This window comes from Neovison vison, chromosome 8 (assembly GCF_020171115.1).
Source record: "Neovison vison isolate M4711 chromosome 8, ASM_NN_V1, whole genome shotgun sequence".
Lineage (NCBI taxonomy): Eukaryota > Metazoa > Chordata > Mammalia > Carnivora > Mustelidae > Neogale > Neogale vison.
In genome coordinates, this window is record NC_058098.1 from 122,339,739 (window position 1) to 122,365,945 (window position 26,207).

The following is a 26,207-nucleotide window of genomic DNA, read 5'->3' on the forward strand; positions in this document are numbered from 1 at the left end:
TCTTCACTTTGGTTTCATGATCCCCTTCTTCTCCACTTCCATCACTTAGCTCCTCTCTGGTCCCAGGCCAATAATTAAGACTAGATATTCTGTCAACAGCTGCAAGTAAATACTTAATGGTCTTGGGCAAGTAACTGGAACTTCTTTGGGCTTCACTACATTCTTATGTCAAGTAAGTAAATTCTCTAGGAAAAGATTAAAGAGTAGGGGTTTCAGAGCTGTGAGGGGGAACCTAAGCAAAGTGACAGCACTGGGAATTCTCACAGTATTGGCGGGACAATGAGGACAACTGCCCATTTCAGATCACTAGCACAGGTTGGGGAACAGTAGAAAACAGCACTGCATGCAAGGATACGTAGGCTCTGGAAGCGGGATCCAAGAAGAAACCATTATATGTTTCAAGAGAAGATTAAAGGAGACTACTCTAGCAGTAATACTGCAGAGAAATTGGACAAGGGAGGGCGGGAAGCCAAGGAAATGAAATAGGAAACTATTACCATGATAATCCAGGTGTGAAGAGATTAAGACTACCTGCTTAATGAAGTCTGAAATCATTCTTCAAGCACTCGAGATCTTTCCAACTCATCTTTCCAGCTTTCTCTCTCATTATTCTCTGCAAGAAATTTCTTTTCCAGTCTAGATTACTCCCTGCGCCCTGAATCCAGTATGCCCACAGTCCCACCACGAATGACTCAATCAGCCACACCTTAGCTGTCCCTCTTCCTTTTCCAGTCTTCAAAAGCTATGCCTCTTTAGGGGTCTAGTTTTTGCCTAAACTTGGTCACAAAGGTTTCTCTAACCATTCCAACCCATAACAATCTGTACATTTTTAAAGGTCTACAATTATCCTTATATTCCTTTTTTTTTCTTTCTTTTTTTCTTTTTTGCCTGTCTAATCCTCAGCAGATTACAGGATCGCTTTAAATCCAAAATCAATACATCAAAATCGATACTTCCACACAGTAGTACTGCAGTGAAGCACCAAGTCAAGCCAATATGGTCAGGGTCAGGGTCAGGGTTAGGAAATGGATGGATGGATGGATGGATAATTAGATACTTATATACATACAAAGGCAGACAGACAGATAGGAAGGATGAAAACAAGCCTGTTCTGTACACTCTGTTGCAGTTATAAACAGCTAAAAGTACTGGGGTGGAGGGAAGGGGGATTTTGGAGCTACCTCAGTCCAAGGTTCTCCTTCTGTCATCCACTGGGTCACACTAAGATTCTCCCCCAACATCACTCTACAGTGTAAATCATGGAAAGACAAGAAGGGTCTGGATCCCATCTCTGCCCCCACACTAACTTCTCAGCCTCTAACTGCCCCAGTGCCATCCCCGTTTCCTAGTCGAACCGACCTCCTCACTCCAGCTAAAACAAAATGACTCATGTATGAACACAATTAGCTCTCCCACAGTGGCAGGGAGTTTCGGCATCCCTTCACATTTCCAGCCATCCTGACTGAGAATTACACACCACAAAAGGCCGTCTTCAGCTCCCCCACATTGCCTTTACCTCTTTGCCACTGTCACCCCCTTGATTCCGTTCTGACCACCTTCTTGACACCCATGTCATCTTCCTCCTTTGTCCTACCCCTTCCAGGGCTCCCAGAGCACATCACCACGTCACCTGTGAAAAACACTCCGGATAGATTTGCCTTGGAAAACAGATCACTGCAGCTCTCACTTGAGTGTCCTTCCTCAATCTTGTTTCTTCTTTCTACTTCAGGACAGATCTAAGGAGCCCTAGCCTCCCACTCTCGATTCTAATCTAGCAATACAGAGTGTTTCCCGCTGTGGTGTGATGTGCTGGAAAGACCACTGGCTTTCGAGCCAAGGAATCTGCCTCCAAATCCCAGCTCCACAAATCGCTACCTGGATCCCTTACATCACGGTGCCTCCAGAGTCGTCCTCTAAAAACACGGAAAGAAAAAATTACGTTGCAGAGCTATTGAGAATATTGAAGGAAATAACGTATACAAAGCATCCAGTCCAGTTCCTACAAACAGTATGTATTCAATACCAAGAGTCCCCTTTCCCCACTCCCACCCTTCTAAGCTCAGCACGGGCAGCCCCTTAATAAATGAGGCCGGAGGTGCTACAGCGGTTGCAGTCACGCCATCACTGAGCCAGTAAATCCATTTACATCCAAGTTTATCGAGCCAAAGCAGAAATCCATAGCTTCTACTTAGAGCAGCAGTTCTTAAACCCAGGTGCACATCAGAATTACCTGGGGAACTTTTAAAATATCAGACTATTTGGGCTTTTACTGCCAAAGATTCCAATTTCATTGACCCGAGGTAGGGCCAGGGTATCAGTGCAGCCCAACACTCGAACCACTGATGAAAATTAATGGGCATCGTCCAGAGTTAAATGGAACCCAGCACCCTTGGCACTTGGGGCCGACTGTTACAGGTTCCCCCCAGACAAGACCATGCAGAATAGATGCAATCTCCCCAAATTTACTTTGGTTCCACAGACTTCTAAAATAATCTCAGGGAACGAAGCCACTTCATATGAATCTCTATCTCTTAATACGACAGCAATCAAGGTGGAAAAGTAGCCAATAAACATGTAACAGAATTCTGGGGTGTCACACCTCCCAAAGGAAAACACAATACACACCTCAGGAGAAAATTTTAAAATATACTTTCTATGTCCTAGAACACCCAAAAATCTAGGCCTGAGCTGCTTTCTGCATGAAATTACACATGAGCTGTGTTTCAGTTAGTGGCTCCAGCCATGAATTCACCAGCCTTATGAACAGAATGTGTATGTGGTGGTTAGCTTTGTTTCGACTTGTCAGGACTAAGCAACGCCCAGCTAGCTGGTAAAACGTGATCTCTGGTTGTTCCTTTGAGGGTATTTCAGGAAGAGATTAGTATTTGAATCCCCAGACTGAGGAAAGAAAATCACCAATGGGGATGGGCATCAACCACTCCTTGAGGGCCCAAACAGAACAAAAGGTTGAGGATGAATTCTCTCCGCCCCGCTCCTCTTCTACCTTTTTCCTTCTCCTCCCTTGAGCAGGAAGTCTGTTTTCTCTGCCCCTGAACAACAGAACTCCAGGTTCTCTCGCCTTCACACTCCATGCCTTACACCAGTGCCTCCTGTAGTTAAAACAGTCCTGGTTCTCTAGCCTGCGAAGGGCACACTGTGGACTTCTCAGCTGCCATAACCTTGGCAATCAGTATTGTAAGAAATCTCCTCTTCTATAGAATTGACTTTTTTCTGTTGCTCCTGAGAACACTGACAAATACAGAATGGTTCCCCAGTTCCAAATCAGCATCTGCACGTCGGAAGGCAAAATGCAGAGTCAACCCACCCACAGGTCTCACAGCTCAGCCATCAGTGCCCACCCTGGGCTGGGGGGAGTTGTACCTTACCTGCCTGAGACAGTCTTCAGAACACCCTTCCGCAGCCCACCTGGCTTACCAGGCTGCCCTGGCCAGCACATGGGGGCATTGTTTGGCCAGCAGAGTTATAAAAAAATATGTACCCATGGCCATCTTTTCAAAAGCAGCTATCTTTTCATATGAAAAAACCCTGAGATTGCAGGCTCCCTTAAGTGACATCTGCAAACGTGGCACCACGAGGGCCCTACTGTCACGTGGGCCGCAGCTGGGCAGGTGTGGAGCAACGGCTGCTCTAGCTGAAGCTCCTGGCTGCTGGCTCCCTGCAGCTCTCCCCACCCCCTGCCCTAGTTCATCCAGCCAGATGCCCTCCTTCTCCTGACCTGCCCGACCCCCTGAGTAGCTGCAGCTGTCAACGCCCGTGTAACCTGGGAGGCAGCTCCTACACAGGATAACCTCAGCACCCAAGTCGTCTTAGACGTGCTCATCCAGGTTAATGACCTTCTTAGGCCATGTATGATTCCACTCTGGATATCTCCCTGACACTCTCTGCCTGTCCTGGGCCCCTGAACCTATCCGGATAACTGGACCTTAATCCCTGTCTTCTGCCTCTGTTTGACACAAGGACCTGTGTGCCAAGACCCTGCCCTGAGTGTGCCCTGCCTGACCAGTGTAGCCACGGCGGCTTCTGAGGAAGGATAAGAAGGCGGAGAACCTCACCTCCTGACCCAGATGGCCAACTTGAGCTTTTTCACTTTCAATTCATTTCCATACTGAGTCATGATTCAGACACCACAGGGGGACTAACCTGCAGCCAGTGGTCCTTCAGACCACATGAAGTGAAACGATGCCAAGAAGATTCCCATAGAAACTAGAAGTCCAAGTTCTTCAGTCATAGTAAACTAGTTACGGTCCTACCTCTAGACTGGGCTAGGGTGCCAAGGTACCAAGTCTGAGGAAACGATAGCAACTATCAACTATCAGAATACTTCTTTTTTTTTTTTTTTAAGATTTTTATTTATTTATTTGACAGAGAGAGATCACAAGTAGGCAGAGAGGCAGGCAGAGAGAGAGGAAGGGAAGCAGGCTTCCTGCTGAGCAGAGAGCCCGATGCGGGACTCGATCCCAGGATCCTGAGATCATCACCTGAGACGAAGGCAGTGGCTTAACCCACTGAGCCACACAGGCACCCTCAGACTACTTCTATAAATGGATTTTTAGGGGTGCCTGAGTGACTCAGTCAGTTAAGCGCCTGCCTTCGGCTCAGGTCATGATCTCAGGGTCCTGGGATCGAGCCCCACATTGGGTTTCTTGCTCAGCGGAGAGCCTACCTCTCCCTGTGCCCCTCTCCCACCTTGTACTCTTTTTCACTCTCTCAAATAAATAAAATCTTAATATCCCCCCCAGAATGCATATTATGATCCTTAATCCCCAAGGCGACAGTATTTGGAGGAGGGGCCTTTGGGAAGTAACCAGGTCTTGTGACTGGAGCCCTCGTGATGGGACTGGCAGCATTTTAAGAAGAGATTTGAGAGAGAAGATCTCTCTCTTGGCCACGTGAGGATACAGCAAGGAAATGGCTGTCTACAACCTAGTCACACCAGTGAATCCACTGATGATCTGAGACGTCCCAGCTTTCAGAAATATGGGAAATAAATATGTGTTGTTTAAGCTGCCCAGTCTATGGTGTGTTTTTTGTTAGAGCAGTTGGACCAAGACAATTATATAAACAATATAGTTTTATCAAACAAATAAAAGTGGTATTTTTTAAAGGTTATGTTTGTGACATCTACTATCAGCAGGAAATGATTACTATTTTGCCCTCTTGTGCAGTGAGACGCTGCAATTTTCCTGGATATTTCTGTATGATGCTACCGACAGGGGTCCTAACTATAAAATTTTGACTATATTCTAAATAAACTGGCTTATTATTTTAAGAGGCTACTTCATACACATACCATGTTTATAAGTTAAGCTATTCCTCTCCCCAAAACACTATATTCTGAGTTTCTGAGTACTTCTTGCTCAGATGATAAATTTTAGTAGACAACTAGAACTTTTCCTTAGTTATCTCACTACAGAGTATGCTTTTCCTGAAGTAAAAAAATAAATAAATAAGGCTTTCCCAGCATCATATACTCAGGTTTAATAATTCTCAGAATAAGAATAAAAACAAGAATATATATAAGTCAATTTTTACCATATCCTGAAGAAAATCAAGGGCAGCATCTTCTAATGACATATGATTCAGCCTCATGACTAGTTCTTTAAGAAAAAAACAATCTTTCTCTGCTTTAGTAACTGTAGTGAATCTTACACTTTTGCCCTTTCAGTAATCCCCCCTTTATCCTGGGGATCACAACTTCTCAACATGAACCTACCAGTTGAGAAGGGCAAGGATGCAGACCTGGCCCAAGTGGGACAGACCCGGGAAAGCTGATCAATGCCTATCTGTAGACCATTCAACGTGGGAACCGTTTCCTGCTATATGGACTATGGAAAGAGAGGATTTGAGCTACATTTTCCGTTTCATTTAGAGTAGTTTGTGCTGGATTTCTACCACCCACAAATAAAGAATCCTAACTAATACAGAAGTTATTTTTTTTGTTTTACTGACTGAGTTCTTACGTAAATGATTTATCTAACCTACTGACTTACCTCGTCTAAGAATAAAATTTAGACACTGAAGTCAGGACCTATTTTCAGAATAAACTCACTCCATCCCATGTAAGAATCATATATGCCTAAAGCGTAGTATTAAGCAAGATCCTATTACTGAATACTAAGTGACTTTGTCATTCTAACATCAAAAAATTCTATTAGTGGGTAAAAGACGTATGCTTGGAAATGTAAACTTGTTAGTGGCTTCACGGTGGCATAATGCCGTCACTGTAGCAAATCAGGATGCGGTCAAACTCCCTGCTATTCTACTTCACCTTTCATTTCTTTGGGAAGGCAACGTAAAACTACACTGAAACTGGCGAACAGTGTCCTCATCCTAGGAATCTGAAGAGTTTATTCTGGGACTGAGACTATCCATAGCAGCCTGATAATCAGATTAGAAGCATCCACATGTTAATAACATGTAAATTCGCTCCTAAGGCAAACTTGGTTTTCAGAGTAGTACAGCCAAATGTTAAATGGTTATGATACGACCAACTTTAGGAACTTAGATCTTAAAATTTTCAACAAGTATTCTGGATTCCTTCAGGGATGCAGGTATTTTTTTTCCTGGTTGTTTTGTGCTATATAACAGTTCTTTCTTTTTTTGTTTGTTTGTCTGCCTTGTTGCTTTACTCTCTCTGCACAGACTAAAGGTGCAGAAAGACATCAGTGCTGCAACGTAGGCATTTTGCCTACAGTAGAAATGCCATTTCGTCGTACTTTGGGGTGTGTGGGGAGGGGACAATTTCCTATTTTGCCAAATAGGTTCCACTTTTTTTCCTGTCTGACCAGCAAGGAGAGTAAGGACATAATAATATAAAGTTAGAACTCTTAGAACAGAAAATATGGAAATTTGAATTTGAAGAGAAAAAAATTAGATTATAATCCAAGAAGGATTTTTTTTCCTTTGACCTTCAAGAAAATGAGCAGAGGCAGGTTCAAATAAGACAAACCTTTCAAACTGCTAAGGCCCAACGAATCAAAACAAAGATACTGTAACTGTAAATTTATGGATTAAAGTGATTATACAAACAACGTACTTTTATATACTACTGAATTTGGTTTTAAATGAACTGAAATTGAGTTTAACTGGAATACACGGAGGTCAATGAGTCTGCGATCTAAGGGTTACCAAGGAGACTGCTTGCCACTCTAATAGAGCATAATAATTGCTAAAACCAAATTAATTATGCTTGTTAATCACAGATCTCATATGTATATTTTCCACAACAGGAGGGTGGAGAAACTAACATAAATTGCTGACTTCCATTCTCAGTTGCACTCCATAACCCCTGGATACGGAGTGGAAAACTAGTCAACCAGAAACTAAAAATGAAAGTTTAATGAGGCACAAAATCCCATGTTTTACTTAAGGGAAAAGAAAACAATTTCCCCACCTTCAGTGGAATGTATAAGAAAAAGTGTTCCCGGATCTCTTCTACAGTCTATAGTTTATATTCCACCAGACCATACTTCCATTCATTATCAGGATTAATATCTGGGGCGCCTGGGTGGCTCAGTTGGTTAAATGCCTGCTTTCGGCTCAAGTCATGATCCTGAGGTCCTGGGATGGAGCCCTGCATGGGGCTCCCCGCTCAACGAACGGGGAGTCTGCTTCTCCCTCTCCCTCTGCCACTCTCCCTGCTCATTCTCTCTCTCTCACTCTCTCTTTCTCTCTCTCAAACAAATAGATAAAATCTTAAAAAAAAAAATAAGATTAGTATCTAATATTATGAGTAACTACTACAACATACAGGAAAACTTGTACGAGGTTTCTTTTTTTTAAAAGATTTTATTTGTTTATTTGACAGACAGAGATCACCAAGTAGGCAGAGAGGCAAGCAGAGAGAGTGGGGGGGAAGCAGGCTCCCCACTGAGCAGAGAGCATGATGCAGGGCTCGATCCCAGGACCCTGAGATCATCACCTGAGTGGAAGGCAGAGGCTTAACCCACTGAGCCACCCAGGTGCCCTTGTATGAGGTTTCTATCTTCTCTCTAGACTGTTATTATAAATACCACTGACACTCTAAACAACATCAAAATAGGAAGGCAGAAACTTTTCTTACATTAGACTAAAGCTATAGGACTACAGGTTGAAATACAGGGCGGAAGACAGCCAGCCGTAGCTTAAATCACAACCAAAATCCTCATTTGTGATGGACCCAGGCCTCACGTTCAGAACCTGCTCCCTGGTCCACGTGGTTTTCCTTCACACTAACTGGAGCCTAGTCACCTGGAATGTGCCTCCTCTGTGCAGAGCATCTTCCCACCCCGCCCCAAGGTGGCTGCTCTCCCAGCCACAGCTTGCCGGCATCACATTTCAAACAGCGCCATACACACTGGTCCGAACAGATTCTCAACAGACCAGCTGTGAAGGCGCCGGAGATGAACTGCTGATACAAATAAGGAAAACGAGATGCCCTTTAGCACAGCAGACAGAATGCCTATTATGTAATTTCCACGAGAGTCTTTCCTCCTAGTAAGATTACTAATAGTGACTTTCCCCCAAATTTAGTTTACGTACACTGATTTTACCTTACAAGGAAAATTTGTTTTGAAATTACTTGTAGGACTACTATTTTAGTTTTTCAATAACAAATTCAGTGAATCTTCATATCATAAATACTTTCAATAAATTCATTGCCTGAAAGAGATGCTGGCAAGCCAATCATACAAATATTCAAAGTTAAATTACTTTAAAAGCTCATTTACATTTAAATAATTACATTTAAAAGCTCATATGTGAGAGCACGGATTTTTACCTTGAGAAGGTATGTGGGAATATTGCTGAAATCCACTGGCAACTTCAAAAGGAAACGAGCTGAAAATTCACCAGTCTGTAGGACAAAAGGTATAATAATAAGATTAAAATAAGAAATTGATTGTGAAGTGACAATTATAGCCAAGGCCACAAGTTCAACCTGTTCAAACTGGAGGCATTTTCAATTTGGGTTTCCTAACATTAGCAAGAAAAGAAGGTTGGAAAGCAGGGAAAGATCAAAAAGAATTCTTGAATTATTAGCTACTAAAAGCATAATTAGAATTTTTAAATCTGCATTTTCAATGGGCAATAAAATTATAATGTCATATTACCTTTTTGGTTTTTCTAAGTGTAAAAAGAATACATGAATGCATGATTTTTTTTTAAATCTAAGCAATAGAGACAGACCTCTCCCTTTAATTCATTTCTTTTTTACTAAAGCACTCAGACCGTAAGATTTATAACCCACAGGCGACTGACATATCTCACTATCCTTTACAGTGTGTCCGGAAGTACATACAAAGGTCAAACTTCTGCCCAGAGAAAGTAGTCTATCAGTAGGTATCCCAAATAAGATTCTAATTTCTTGAACAATCTATTAACATCATTATCACCAACTAATATTTTTCAGTAATTCTATGAACTAGTCTCCATAGAAAAGATGTACAGAGGTTTAGAGATTTAAAACATTTAAGCCTAAATAATAACTTCTATGTTCTTTTTAAAGAGGAAAAAAAAAAACTCATGTGAAAGAAAAAAATCTTCCTCTCATTTTACTATGATGGGAAATCATCAAGGCTTTTTTGTTGTTTTGTTCTGTTTTGTTTTGTTTATGCTGGGCATGGCTAAGGCATCACAGTGCTTTTAAAAAACCTTTGTCAGAGTGTAGAGCAGGGGCCTTCCAGTTGGGCCATCACACACCCAGGGGTTCCAAAGAACCTCTGCAAAGGCCACAGAGCAGGTTGCAGAGCTGGTGGGGTCCTGGGCCTTCCAACCTCTCTCACAGCCAAGCCTGCAGTTCAGCTTGGGATTCTGACACCCTGGGTTTCCCTAGGGCATGCTTTTTGAACAAAGAACTTCGGGGATGATCCAGAACTATTTTAAAGAGTGGATCTCTATCATTTTTATATTTGGGGAACACTGAAGAGCTCCCAGTAACTCCACTGCCTTCTCCCCTTAAAAAAAAAAACAAGCACCCCAAACTCCTACAACACATGCTTCAACACAGCCAGCATTTACAAATATTTTTTTCTGGCTCGGTGGACAAAGGCACATAAGCATACCTACACACCTCTTAGAGAAGATTCCACACCCATCACCACGCCTTTCTACAAATACCCTAACAACTGGCCGCCATTTTTAAACTCCGACCTAAAACCCCAAAAAAGCAAAGAGAAATATAAACCTTGAGCTCAAAAGATAAAACTGGTAACTACCATCTGCACGGAGGTTCGTTGTTTGACTGCTCACAACATCTTTCAACTTGCATCGACCTCTGGCTAAGGACAGTGCACTTCCTCAATGCCACAAGCCTAACCCCATGACATGAAAAGCAGAAATGAGAGCAGTGAATGGACAGACTCAACACTGAGGTAACTCACAGAAGCCACTGGGCCACGAGAAATGCCCGTGGTAAGAAACAGGAGGAGTCACAGGACCTGGGCACACCAACACGTGCGGGCTACTTGAGCCACCTAGGGATCTACAAACAGCTCACCACGGCAGGGGGGAGGAGAAGGCTTGTGAAAGAGCCTCATAAAATTCTCACATTCTATTACAGTCCAAGATTACTAGAAAAGTATGGTTTGGGCGCTTTGTTAAGCTCCGAGAGGACTCTACAACTAACACTGCCTATTGAATGTGATTCTTTGGACCCAAGCATGGGGCTCATATACTAAAAGAGGTGAGTATAGGAACATAAATCACTGCAGAATGATATGGGAGCTTATGAGAGGGGAATCCAGCCCAGTGGGAAATTGGGGGGTGCAGGAAGAACAGAAGGGTCTTCCCTGAGTGTTGGTACAATGCTACAGAGGAAGGGACATTCATCAAAGAAGACAATTCCCAACCACTGTCCCCACTCTCCCTCCTATATAATCAATTTTTCCCTTTATTCACTCACTCCCATCAGTATGCAAACATCATTTAAAAAGTCTTTACCAAAAAAATATTTTTTAAATAAAATAAAAAGTCTTTCTTAATTTCCTACCTTTCTTCAGGTCCCATCTCATTTCTCTGTTCTACTTCACAATACAACCTCTTCTAAAGAACTGGTCTTTATTTCTTCTTTTACTATTCTCTCTGGCAACTTCTCCTGTCAGCCATCCCCCAACCCACCAGTCAACCCCAGCAGCTTATCAAGGTCACCAATGACCTCCCCACAGCCAAATCCAACAGTCACTTCTCAGTGCTCATTTTATTACTTGTTCTCTCAGTAGTGTTTTGACATAGCTGATTATTTCTCCTTTCCTGGAACATTCTCCCCTTGGTTTCCAGGATCCCACTCTCTCTTGGTTTGACTTGACTTCACTAGCCCTCCTTACGGCCACCCCAGCCCCTGAACACCACCACAGCTCAGCCTCCTCTCTCCCTTTCCTGACATTTCCCAGGTGATCTCATCTAGGTGCAAGATTTTCAATACCATTTATATGCTGACAATTCCCAAATGTTCTATCTCTGCCCAGACCTTTCCTTAACTTGTTTCATTTATCCAACCACCATGAATGAAACCAAACTCCTGATTTCCTTCCTTTGATAGTCTTCCTTTTAGTAAACGGCAATTCCATTCTTTCAATCCCTCAGGCCAAGAACCTCAGAAGCATCCTTGACTCCTCTCTTTCTTGCTCATCCTACGCTCAAAGTGGCGGCAAATCCTGTCGATCCTACCTGCATGATGGATCTTTAGTCCAACCACTTCTCACCACAGCACAACCACCTGATCCGAGTCACAGCTATCTCCAGCCTAGGCCGCTGCCATCACCCCCAGCTGCTTCATCTGGAAGCTTGTTCCCATCTCCGTAGACACAGCAACGCTTTCAATACATCAGTCAGATTAGGATCCTCCTTTGCTGAAAACTCTCAAATGGTACAGTTTAGCTCCTTTATAGAATAATCTGTCAAGGCAACAACTGAGCAGACATGTGAAAGAGATGAGGAAAAAAAACATGTGGAATGTGCAGGGAAAACATCCCAGGCAAAGAGAACACCAAGTGTAAAAAGGGTTGGTACAGATATAGGCCTAGATGTTCAAGAAGGAGCAAACAAGCACTAACACCAATCAGAGGGGGCCCAGAAACCCTCTTTTCCTAACCGCTGTAGGATGTACAACAATCACTCATAACAGTAGCAAACACCGAAATGACGACCACAACTACATGGAATGTTTGTTAAGTCACTCTTGCGGATATTGAGAAAAGGTTTTTTTACAAGTACCAATGGATTAGAAGAGGTTGCAGAAGGGAGTTGGTTGGATAGACAATAATAAATCAAACTCGATTCATCATCGTTTTCAATTTAGAGACACAAACCATCTACAATCAATAAACAGCCATTTCTACCTACTGGAACACAACATCAATTGGTGAATTAAAATGGCAACCTCAAAACTCTCATGTTAGACTCAATGGCTGTTCTACATTTTTCCCCCCTCTGGCAACAATAAAAGGAGTAAAATGTGGGATTTAAAAATTAAAACAAGCCTTGTACATATAAGGAAATGGGAAATATAATTACATATTTAGCACTTGGACTCATGTGAACTGCTAGTTATTTTGATCCATGTACTACATTTTAGCTCTTTTGCCCTATTTTAGTTTGTACAATATATTTTTATTCTACCAGCTATTTTAGACCAACATTCCTTTAAAAACACTTAGACAATCCCTACTTTATCCCCTCTCAAAATGTTGATCCTAAAACTAATATAAATTTATGTTTATTGGCAAAAGACTGATTTCTACAACTAAACTCATAATAAAAGGCAAGTTGATCCAAGGACTAATAGGAGTTTGTGTTTATCAGCAATGGACTGATTTATACAACCAGATGACATAATACAAGAAACTTAAGGCTGTGAAAGGAATTTGGTGCTCTGGAAACCACAGAAAGTGCTTTTTGATCTCCTACTTTCCAGCTGACTATACATTCTTTATTTTGCCAGTGAAAGAATAAAGAAAACTTAGCACTTGTTTCTAACAGTGTTGGAAACACTGAAAACTACGACTCAAGAATTTGGTTTTCAGTTCTGCCACTGATTTTCCTTGTGACCTGGAAGTAATCTCCTTCTGGGTAACTAAGTCAATGCTGATTTAAAACATGTCTTAATATAAAACTTAAGCTATAAATTACATAAGGAGCAAAACATAAGTGAAAAATCCATTCTGAGTTCTACCTCAGATGACTTCTTCTGTGTTTTTATATTCGAAGTTCCAACAGTTATTCAAGCAATTTACGGTCACTCTGTTGTAACGTCAAAGATTGCTTCCATAGCAATCTTTCCTGTAAGCTGAAAATGAGACATTTAGATGCAGCCAAGTGAACAGAATAATTTGATTTTTTTGTCAGTCCTTGGTCAAATCTTCTCTTGGATAGATGCAGAAAATTATCTGACCTATGACTGTTAAAATGTCAGCCATTCTGCCAACTGCCTTAATGGCAATTTCCCCAGCTTAGCAATAAATATGTGCATCCTTCCTTTTTTTCAAGTTATAGTACATTGGCAAGTAACTTAAACTAACAAGACTCTGAGTTTTGGCAATTTATGAGGTCTGAGCTTTTCTTCTGGTAACAGCAGCTGTGTCACATGACGGCACTGACAGGTAGACAGCTCGCAGAATGGGTTCCAGACCCAGGTTGCTCGGTAAAAGGAAATTTCACTTTCTTCTCAACAAACAAGCTGTCATCTGAAACTGACTGCTTCTACCACTTGGATAGCTACAAGTGAAGAAACACTCAAGAACGACTACAACTTTAATAGGGTGACAGTCAGATAAGGGTGATTCTTCAAGTGGACTCTGACAACCAACAGCCCAAGTCTACTCCTTGGCAAATGTGTAATTACCCATTACATATGAAAAGGAAAGCCAAAGTCAGTCTAACTAGGATTTCACAACATCTCACACTTTACAAAATGTTTTCTAATGTTACATTATTTATTATCCCAAAGCCCTGTTTAATATATATAATTCCCTTAAACTTATTTCAGAAATGAGAAAACTTAGTCCTAGAACAGTCAAGGAACTTGACAACAGCCATTGAGAGAGCAATAAAGAATCAGAGGTGAACTTCAAGACTTAAGATCCATTCACCCTTTTCATTTGTATGGATTAATAGCCTAAAATGTGTCTGTCAGGCCCTAAGCAAGGCATTGTAAATATAATGAGTCAAAGAAACATGGCCCCTGCCCTCTTGGGGCTTATCATCTGGTGGGCAAGTCAGCCATTAATCAAAATAGTGCTCCTGTAAGTTACAACCTGTGAAAAATCTATGCAAGAAAGAGCAAAGTGCTCTGATATTTCAGGAAGATTGGACCTATCTAGGCTTTGGGGTTCTCTACTTTGTGGGAACTCATAGAAAGCCAAGTCATAAGACCATGTGGAAAAATAAACAATTAATACCAGCCAGGAAAACTTCAGAGAAGCAAAGCAATGAGAGGGGGTTAGCTATACTGGATAATAAAGATACAGAAATACAGGACGATAATACTGGTATTAAATCAATAAACAGAATAGTAAGTCCAGAAATAGGGCCAAATACATTTAGTGTATGATTGATGATGTGAGACAACTGCATCGCCATCTAGGAATAAAGTCAGATCCACATTTCAGAGCATATATGAGAATAAAATCCAAGTGGATTATGAGTTTCAATGTACAAAATTGAAACCATAAGGAAGAAAACACTGATGAATGCCTTTATAACCTTGCAGCAGGGAATGTCTTTCAAATAGGACTCCAAATTCAGAAGCCATAAAGGGGATGATGGGTAAATTTGATGGCCTGAGTATAAAAATTTTGTAGATGGGAAAAAACTACCATCAGCAAAGTCAAAAGACAACTGACAGAGGAAAATGTACGTGCAACCCTATCACAAAAAGCTAACTACCCTTAATGAAAAAAAGATTTAAAAAACCCAAGAGAAAAACAGGCAATGAATTTATAGAAAATAAATGCAAATAACTCTTAAACATGAAAAAATGCTTAACTTCACTCATTAAAAAAAGGAACACAAATTAAAACTAAAGTGAATATGTTTTTTTTTTACCAAACAGACTAGAAGAAATCAGCACTTTAAAGGTATTACTGCACTGTGCTCTCTCCTCCACTGTTTCTGATGTCAAGTCAGTGTTGACTCAAATAACTGCTCACCTACAGATAAAGTGTCATTTTTCTGTGATCACTTAAGATTTTCTCTTTACGTGTGGTTTTGAGTATTCTGACTTGCATTTTCTTGGTTAGGCTTTGTTGAGATTCTTGAATCTGTAAATTTATGTCTTTCACCATATTTGGAAATATCAAGGCATTATTTCATCAAAGATTTCCCTGCTGCCTCTTTTTCTCCTCTCCTCTCCTTCTAGGCCTCTACTTTCATGTATATTTGATGTTTTGGTTTTGTCCCGTAAGCTCCGCCTTCCTCTCTACCAAGTATCAATTTCTATCCAATATCTAACTACTTTCAGTCACATCCGGCATCTTCAGGCACAGGTCATTATGTTCTGTCCAGAGCTTAGAGTTGTTAGGTGTAGAAAGGTTAGTCCAGAAGCTACCAGGCCATTATGCAAAGTGGAACTTGACAGAAATCTACAAGTATGTTAATACACTGTTGACAACACTGTGGAGAAATAATCACTTTTATATATTGCTGCTAGATTAATAAATTATTAATACGAACTTTATAGAGAGCATTTTAGAGATTAAAATTATAAACACACAAAATCTTTGATCTAACAATTCCTCTTCTAGTTATTTATCTTACTTGATAATAAGACATACTTGAACACATGCAAAATGACAGGTACAAGAATGAAGGAGCTCCCTATATTTGGAAAAAAAATCCCTAAGCTATGTTAGGTCAAAAGCAAGATGCCAAACATGGTATATAATATACGTTACCATATGCATTGAAAGAGGGGAATATATATATATTTGTATTTCCTTTTATGTGCATATAGAAACTCTGAAAACGTACACTAGAAAAAAGCTATACCGGTGCTCATCTGGGGTGGAGGAGGAGAAGGACGGTGGCTCTGATTTGGGTGGACACAAGACAATGATGGGGGAGAGACGTTTCACTTCATATATTTTAACAGATTTTGATTTTTCAACAATATCAATACATTACCCACTCAAAAACTTTTAAAAAGGAATTTGCAGGGGCGCCTGGGTGGCTCAATTGGCTGAGCATCCTACTCCTGATCTCAGCTCAGGTCATGATTTCAAGGTCGTGAGGGTGAATCAGGGACCGTGTTGAGGGTGGAGTCTGCTTCAGATTCTCTCTCTCTCCCTCTCTCCTCCTGACCCTCTCCCTGCTCACATCCACTCTCTCTCAAATAAATAAAACCTTTTAAAAAGGGAATCTTCAAATTAAATGTGTACACATTGAGATGTTCATAATTCACATACTCAATCCTTCATTCATTCAACATATATTTACTGAACACCTACTGTGCTAGGTGCCAGGTTAGGTGACGGAGATCGTAAAACAAACAAAATACAGTCTCTGGCCTCACGGAGCTTAAAGTCTCCTCTGAGTAGACGAACAAAATACTATGATGTGATACTCTGACAGGGATATTCAGCGCACGCTTTTGGAAGTAACTGAGTTAGGACTCTGCATTTTAGGTGACAGAATTCCATTTCAAACTTACCTGAGCAAAAGAAAGATAATTTCTTAAAACGCTATGCAGTATCTCATGGAATCTAAGACTAAAAACACAGCCCAGCCTCAGTTCGAAAGACTTGAATACCCTCAACAGTTTCTCCTTGTCTTATCTCTGCTCGTTTTCTGCTTCGTCTTCCTTCCTCTGTACCTACCACTCTCTTGATTCTTCTGACTAGATAACGTGAGAAAAAACTTACATGTGACCCACCGGTTACTCATAAGGAAACCAGCCTCACTTTCTCTGTGCTAACTCCACATTCCCAGGCAAGAACTGTGTTTGGCTTCTGTGCCTTCTGACCTAGTCAACACTACTCCCATGCTTCATTATAGTAAGAGAGTTAGCAGCACCATAAATTCACTGAAAATAATTGAAAAACTAGGAAACATTTTTAGGAAGCAGGGGGGTTTAAGTTATATGTACGCACTCCCAAAGCCATAAAATAGTCTGAAGTTTTCCTGATAGCACACTTCATATACCGGATCCTTCACCTTTTTCCTCTTACTACATGGAAAGAAAGCATCTGGTCCTTTAAAGACCCTTGTAGATCCCTTTCAACGCTGAGAAATCTATGTAAAGGGTGCTCCCTAGATCTACATGGCCAAGGAGGAAATGCAGCAGGGCACCCAAGGTTTCAGAACAAACACGTGGCCTCCCAAACAGAAGCAGGGGTGGGGCAGGGCAGGGGGCGGGGTGGCACAAGGCATGATTCCAGTCCTTCTTCAGACGATGCTCTGTAAGGTACAGGCAAAGGAAATGGAAAGGATTTCCTTTGTGTTTCACATGCCTCCATAAAACCTTTTCCGCTCGATGCACCCTGCTGCTTAAAGAAGCCTGAATTTCCTACTGGTACTATTATTTATAAAAATAACAAAATTCCTTTTACATGTCAATAACACTGGAAAAGCTATCATATTCACCTTTAAGGTCTCTAAATTAGGTACACACACATACTACTTCTTAGGAATGAAGTCAAAATCTGAGATACAAACTACCGCTAGCAAGATCCTAAGTACGCCAACTGGCGTACAGGTCAAGATTCGGTGTAACAAATCCATTGCGAACACAACAAAACTGTGAGCCCCTATCATGGGTTCATTTATTTTAAATCATGTTCAACTCCTAATAGTTCCATGTGGTTAACAACAAAAACAAATCTGTCAGTTCTAGAAGCGTGTGTAACACAGCTGACTACCACACTACACCCTTTTCAAAGGAGCAAGTGCAAGTTTACCCCAGTCTACAAGTCAAATGCCTTTAGGCCATAACTCCCAAGCTTCGTCAATTCAACAGGGATTATGAGAGAAGCCCCTGGGATGTCCTACTACACACAGCAGGCTGACAGGCATCGCCAGAACACCTACTCCATCCTCGTGGCGGGACGGGAAGAAGCCCCATGTTTCCGGGTCCCTCAGATATTCTGATCCCTCTCTTAGCACTCTGGCCCTCCTCTCCCACCTTTCTGGACCAGTGCTCTCCAAGAGAAAGATGGTACAACACACAAATGTGGTATGCACATCCATGAGTACTTTAAGATGTTTAATATTTTCTTATAGCCACATTTAAAAAGGTAAGAGAAACAAGTGAAATCACTTTTTTTTTTAAAGATTTTATTTATTTATTTGACAGACAGAGATCACAAGTAGGCAGAGAGGCAGGCAGAGAGAGAGGAGGAAGCAGACTCCCCGCCGAGCAGAGAGTCCGATGCGGGGCTCGATCCCAGGACCCTGAGATCATTACCTGAACCGAAGGCAGCGGCTTAACCCACTGAGCCACCCAGGCATCCTGTGAAATCACTTTTAATACTATATCCCAATATATCCAAAATATTCTCATCTCCACATGTAAACAATATAACAGTTGGTAAGGAGATCATTTTTGTATGACTTCTTGGAATTCTAGTATGTATTTTACATTTGCGTAGATGTCAATTTGGAGTAACCTTGCAAGTACGGTAGTGGCTCTTACGCTGGGCGGCACAGCTTTAGACCTTGCTCCATCAGTACTAATCCCCACATTCAGTTAGATGCTCACAGTCACAAATGCCTGGAGATCTACTTGAGCCACCAAATACCATGGACCTGGCACAGTCCTCACAGGAAGGCATCGGATACATGTCATCTGGTTAGTAGGGAGTGATCATGGGACCCCACTGCCCCTTCCAGATAATATGACTATTCCTCCTTTCTCCAAAAACGTCTACACCTACTGTCTTTACTTTGTTTTCTCCACTTACATTCCTGATAACCTACAGTCTGCTCTCCCGGGCTCAGAACTCCATCAGAACTGGTCCTGGAAAGATAAGCACCACTTTCTCCCTCTTGAATAGGAACTTTTTCTTTCACCTTGCTTTCCATTCCTTATCTGCATCTTAGTGACACCAACCTCTACCAATTCACATAAGGGACTTTCCAATTAACAGCACTTTCAGAGATAATCCAGGAACAACCACTGACCTAGAATTTATGGAGCCCCTACCTACCATAATTCACTTCAACTATTTACAAGACAAGGCTAATGATAATAATAATACTTTGTATTACATAACTCCATGTTTGCTTAATTCTGTTTGCTTCCCACACACAGGATCTCATTTATCTTTGTGTCAAGGAAAGTGACACAGGGAAAGAACCTACTTACACACACACACAAAACTTAATGATAGAATTAGAATCTGAAGCTCCCGCTTTCCAGAACACTCTCTCTCCAATACATTTCCTATGGATACGGGCCTCTGCTCTGCAGGACTTTACACTCTAACACAGGCTGCTAGAGAAGTAATCAGCCAAGGAGGCCACCAGACGGAGGGGGCTCTCATGCCGTGGTAGCTGACTTAAGCAAACTGAAATCTAAGCCAATCATTTCCTATAAATGCCTCCAAATTAAGAAGAACAATCAGTCACAAACAGTCAACTGGGCTTTCCCAAGTAATGCAACCCCTTAGGCTACAGCCAGTCAAATAAGTCCCCTGCTTTGCTTCTGTGTCTTTGCTACAAAAACCCTGCCCCCTAGCTTTGGTCAGTAGAATGTGCTCCAATTCTTAAAAATTTTAATATGCCTCAGTTTATTTTTTTAACCAACCTCATACACCTTCCCCCCAAACGTAAACCACAGCAGGATGAGATGACAGAAGCCTGGGTCATTAAGGCAAATGAGGAGCTCCTCATGGAATGGCTCCTTTCTTTTCTGCACAATATTCTTAAATGCTGCCAGAGCTTAATTTATAAGTCATAGATTCCTAAAATCTTGCTGGGATTTGGGGTCAACTACAATAACAACAACAACAACAAAAAAAGATAACTTCTTCACATTCTCCATTATATAAGTATATGTCATTATTAAGAAAATACCCACAAAAGGAAAAAATATGTTGCCAAAACCCTCATAGATCACCCACTGGTATTCTTTAATATGTAAAAAATGTGAAAACATGTGGTTGTGGAACATCTCAAAACACTGACTTCATAGCAGGAAAGAAAAATGTCTCTGATCAAAATATTAGGTATGATAAACTAACTTTGAGTTCTGGGAATTAAAAGCCAAAGGGGAAAAAAAAAATCACAAATTTCTTTACTGTGCTTTGCTACAATTTACAAACACTGGTTCTTTAGATACAACAGACCCATGCAGGAAATGCTGGCAAGGCAGTTGATATATGTAATATAAAATGAGACCTTAGACTTTACCCATTGACAAAACTGATAATGCACCCTTATTTTGATAGGGTGTATCGACACAGTATATATGATTTCAACACCTGTAGCTTATATCGTGGCATTCATCAAAATTAACATTCTAATCTTAAAACTAACTCTGCTCAAAAAGGCAGCAGGTAATTTTGTGGTGATGGAATAATTCTATGTCTCGCCTGCAGTGGTAGTTACAGGAAATGATGCATGTGGTAAATGGCATACACATACATTGTGCCAAGGTCAATTTCTTAGTTTCCATACTGTACTATCAATATGTAAAATACAACCACTGGAGGAAACCGGGTGAAGGGTATGCAAGACCTCCGTACTATTTTAAAACCTCTTACGAATCTATAGTTATTTCTAAATAAATAAATATACCTTAAAAATAACCCTGACCATGCAGGCACACGAGAATTATTCATTCTGGACATAAAAGCTTACAATTTCAATGTATCATCTGTTTTCTCCGGATTAAAAAGAACAATGCTTACTAAAAATTCTAAAACCACCAGAGATAAGGAATACAATGTTCAAAACTAACATCTACTCATTCAAGGAGATGGGCAAGCCAATAAGACAAATGACTTCATAAAAAGATACAGGCTAAGAACAAAGTGTGTTTGCTGGTTTTCTTAAAAAATGGTACCTTCAAATGGGCACTGGCTGAAACCTTCTAGATGGAAGTTTGGGGGGAAAAAGAGTGTCTTTGAGGTGGTATGGAGGGAACGCTGAATTTCAAGTTAGCAGGCTTGTCAGAAGGCTGACGGGAGATGAGAGCCCTCTCCCTCTTCTCCATGGCTGTTAAAATTTTCCTTTTGCCAGGTGAGAGTAACACGGAAGAGGCATCTCAGGTTTTTAAGAGCCTCACACTTTTAGAACAGAAGAGGAAAGTGAAGAACGTAAATATATGTGGCAGAAAGAAATTTTCATTGATGACAAGCAGTCATCACCCTCTCAAAAGAATACCGCATTTTGTAATCCAAAAGTATTAAATAATTGCGCACAGTCTTCGAACCCTCACCAAGAGTATTTATCAGATGGGCTAGTCGGGTCCAAAATAAATAAATTTACACTTAGCCCAGGAAGAACATACTGATCTCACCGTGTTTTATTTGGAGAGCATATTGTTTTAATTCATAAACATCCACTTATTTCATACAAAAAGTCTTCAGGCTTCAATATTCCAATAAGAGATAACAGATGTGGGCACCAGAGTGGTTCAGCCAGCTGAGCGTCCAGCTCTTGATTTCGACTCAGACCACGATCTCAGGGTTTTGAGCCAAACATTGGCCTCCGCGCTCAGCAGGTAGTCTGCCTGAGGATTTTCTCTCCCCCTTCCCCCCTACCCCCCTCCCCGACATGCGCATGTGCACACTCTCTAAATAAATAAAATCTTTAGAAAGAAAGAGAAGAGATGTGATTTACGGATAAGTAAGCCAGTCGTATATGTGTGTTTACGATTCTTGCTCCCCGTGCACGTCACGCCCCTAAGTTATTCTCCAGCCACTGCCTACTGCCCTCCTCCACCAACATGCTGTGTCCCCTTCCCCTATGGCCTCCGCCAGGTCTAGTTCATTGGGGACAGCTTTCCATAGTCACTTCATTCCTTGGTGACTGGGTCTACTACATTCTTCTACAGGCTGTACTCCCACTTCAGACCATCTATCCAACACCGCTATTTCATTTTTTTACAAATGCGTATTGAGTGTTCTCAACCGGATTTTTTTTTTTTAAGATTTTATTTATTTATTTGACAGAGAGAGAGACCACAAGTAGGCAGAGAGGCAGGCAGAGAGAGAGGAAGGGAAGCAGGCTCCCCGCTGAGCAGAGAGCCCAGTGTGGGGCTCAATCCCAGGACCCTGAGATCATGACCTGAGCCGAAGGCAGAAGCTTTAACCCTTTAACCCACTGAGCCACCCAGGCACCCCTCAACTGGATTTTTGACATCCTCAAGAGCAAAAGCTGTGACTGGTATACTTTTTACCCAAAACTTTTTTAGGCTACCCCTTTTTGGGGAGGCTTACTCTTTTTTACCCAAAACTAGCAGAGGAGACTTTCTGTAAATGGACATTAATAAAGCACTGGCTTAGCCCTACCAAACTGCATCCTGGGGGATTGCTGCAGTATTCCAGTGCATAAAAATATAAAATTAATTTTAAATAGATTCTGCAGTCTTTCATAATAACTACCTTTTCAAAGTCCCTGTTACAGAAAATTTGAAAAGCATGTTTTTCAATGTCCTAATAAAACAGTGAACCACAAAACAAAACAAAAAAAACACAACAGGGTCAAAAGAAAAGCCCTGTGACATTCCACAAGACACCTAATGGCTAATAAGAGTTACATGCAATCTTTTAGGTGTAGCTCTTCCAAAGATTCAAAACAACCAAGAGAGGAACTTACAGTCAGTAGAATCCTAAGGAAGAATGACAGAATTCTTTATTAAAAATGAGATAATCTAAGTCAACGATATCCACCTTCCTTCAAAGGGTAAAATTAAACTGCCATGACTATTTCTTGGTTACCCAACTGAGGTTCCAACTACTACATTCTTATTTAAATGTTTGCGAATCATGCAGTGCCTGGGTGGATCAAACGGTTACTTGTCTGCCTTCAACTCAGGTCATGATCCCGGGGTCCCTGATGGGGCCCCACATCCATGAGGCAGCCTTCTTCTCCCTCTCCTTCCGCCAGCCACTTCCCCTGGTTGTGTGTGCTCTTTCTCTCTCTCTCCCTGTCAAATAAATAAATAAAATCTTTAAAAAAAAAAAAAAAGTTTGCAAATCATCCACATGAAAGACCTGAGTATAACTCTTTTTAAATATCTCCACAACATTTTTACTTTCTACAGTCTTCTAGGATCTTTCTGCTTCTCCAGTTTCTCAAAGATACCTCTGAGAGCACATCTGCCAATTTCTTGAGTACCCTGAAACAGTCTCCCCTAGAGTCTCCAGAAGAAGCACAGCCTTGCCGACACCTTGATTTTAGCCCAAGGAGACCCACTGCAGACTTCTGATCTCCAGAACTGTAACAATAATATATCTGTGTAGTTTTAAGCCACCAAGTTCGTGGTAGTTTTTTAGAGAGCAGCAAAAGGAAACTCATACGTCCCAGGTTCAAAAACTCTTGGCTCAAAACTCAAAATCAAGTTCCTTGCTTTCTGCCAGGGCCCTGTGTTTATTGCCCGGGTTCTTGGTCTAGTTTTGGATTCCATTAGCAGATTGCCCTTTAATGCATTCTTGAACCAGTCTGCCAAACTTGAATGCATCTCATCTCTCAAGACACCTTTATACTCTGTTCCTTGACCAGTGATTAACTCCTACGTCTATCTTTTCATTTCTGTAGTCTCAGCTTCCACTTCTACTAGGCCCTCCTAGGCCTGCTCTCCTGGAAGCTTAACCTCTAACCTTGCCTTGTTATGGGATTCTCAGTTTCTTTACTTCCCCGGAATCCATACCCATTTGCCCTAAAGCTTACAAATTACTCAACAGCAAATCAAAATAAACTGGGGTAAATATAGCAGTAGTCGGCTTTTTAGGTGAAGAATGAAGAATCAGTTCATATTAAATACAAAGTTTTCAAAACAAGATAAATTTAAACTCTCTAGCTGCCTTAAATGAACTGAAACTTAAGCTCTGGAGAAGTCCGAAATTATACGTGGATTTTTGACTGTGTGGTGGGGGTAAAGGGGGTGAAATGGTGCCCTCACCACCATGTGGTTCAAGGGTCAACTGTAATTTAAAAACTTTTAGATCAGAAAATGTGCCACAAAACTGGATATATTTAAATTCAGTCTTAATATTCAAAGGGTGAATCGGGTGGGAAGGAAAATCCTAAAAACTGAAGACCGATTAGTTCTGACAGTGATTCCCGTTTTCAAATGAGTCTATCAGCACTAAAGACAACACAGGTTCACCAAGATGTCATGCCAAATTAACCTAACATCTGTTTTTGGAGAACAAAGATGATTATTTAATAAGAAAAATGCTATGATAAGAGGACAGAATAAGTTCAACAAAGTTTTCCTGACTATCCATGGGAACAGATTCAAGATGCAAAATCATCAATAGTTTAAAGCCTTAAACTCTGCACTGGTGGTGGAAACTGAAAATGGTGTGGCCATTCGGGAAAATAGTAAAGAGGTTTTTCAAAACTTAAAAATAGCATTGGCGGTATGAACCAGCAATCCCACTCTTGGGGATATCATGAAAAGAATTCAAAGCAGGATCTTGCAGACGTATTATCACACCCTTACACAGTGCAGCATTGTTCACAACAGCCAAGAGGCGGAAGCAACTCGTATGTCCGCAAATGGGTAAATAGATCAACAATATGTGTATAGACTTCCAATGGAATACTACAAAATCTTAAAAAGGAATGAAATTTGTCACATACTACAACCTGCATGAATCTCAAAGGCATTATGCTAAATGAAATAAGCCAGTCACAAAAGGACAAATGCTGCATGATCCCATTTATTGGAAGAATCTAAAAAACTCAAAATGACACAAACAGAAAGCAGAAAGGTAGTTGCCAAGGGCTAGACGGAACGGGAATTGGTACTTCACGGGTCCAGAGTTTCAAATCTGCAAGATGGGAAAGTTCTACTGATACATTGCACAACACTGTGAAGATACCCGACACTATTGAACTGTATACTCAGAAATAATGAAAGTGGTAAATTTAATTTTACGTGTCTTTTGCCACAGTAACATAAACAAAATAATTTTTTTAAAAAAACCTTGAACTGAACAAACAAGATGATTTGTGACAATCAGTTTTAGATATACTGATTCAAAGGCATCAATCACGTATAAGATCTTAGGAAACATGTCCTTTAAGAAAAGGCTGAAGAATAAAATGGGAGGAAGCATATTTAACTTAAGAGAAGGAAGACTAAGTGAAACCTGAAAGAGTTAAGATAGAGAAGGGAACCTAAAAGTTACTCTATGATTAAATTAACTAGGTTATTCATTCATTCATTCAAATCAGGTTTATTCATTCATTCATTCAACAATGTTTATAGAAACTGAACAACATGGCAGGTACTGTTCTAGGTGTTTCCGATACAACAGTGAACAGAGCAGAGATCCCTGCCTTCCTGAAATTTTACATTCCAGTGGGGAAAGACAAACAACAAACAATAAATGAGGGAGGTAGGCTGCTTCTAAGTGGCTCCCAATGGCCTCTGGTATTCACCCTCTCATGTAGGTCCCCCCTTCCCCCCCGCATATGGACTGGACTTAACAAACAGAACACAGCAAATGTGAGGAGACATCACTTTCAAGATTAGGTCATAAAGACTATGATGTCTGCCTTACTCACACACTCCCGCTTGCTTGCTCTGGGGAAGCCAGCCACCATCTTGCAAGCTGCCCCGTGGAGGGGGTCTGTGAAGAGGCAAGGAGCTGAGGGCAGTCCCAGCCAAAAGCCAGCGCTGAACTAAGACCCTCAATCCAAAGGCCCACAGGGAACTAAATGGTACCAACAACCATAAGAATGAACTTAGAATGGACCCGCCTCCAGCTGAGCCTCGAGGTGACACAGTCTTGGCCAATACCTTGAGTTCAGCTTATCAGGGACCCTGAAGCAGAGGGTCTATACAGATTCCTGACAAACAAAAACTATGATAATAAATGTTGTTTGAAGCCACTGAATTCTGGAATGGTTACTTTATGCAGCACTATATATTAATACAACAGGCTAATTATGTGTATGTTAAGAAGAAATGCAAAAAAAAAAGTAGAGCAGAGTAAAGGCAGAGGTGTGGGAGACACAATTTTAAAAAGGGGTATTAAGCAACTGCCTTCCAGCTCAGGTCATGATCTCAGGATCCTGGGATTGAGCCCCGCATCAGG

At 41.1% G+C, this 26,207-nt stretch overlaps 1 protein-coding gene across 3 annotated transcripts in view; it reads right to left on the reverse strand.

Annotated features, from left to right (window-relative positions):
- The window catches only part of BABAM2 (BRISC and BRCA1 A complex member 2), a 406,214-nt gene that overhangs the window by 253,516 nt on the left and 126,491 nt on the right, over nucleotides 1–26,207 (reverse strand). For all 3 annotated transcript variants that reach the window (XM_044261850.1, XM_044261851.1, XM_044261852.1), the window contains exon 6: nucleotides 8,780–8,854. In XM_044261850.1, coding sequence (XP_044117785.1) covers nucleotides 8,780–8,854 — 75 coding nt within the window. The remainder of the gene's footprint in view (nucleotides 1–8,779; nucleotides 8,855–26,207) is intronic.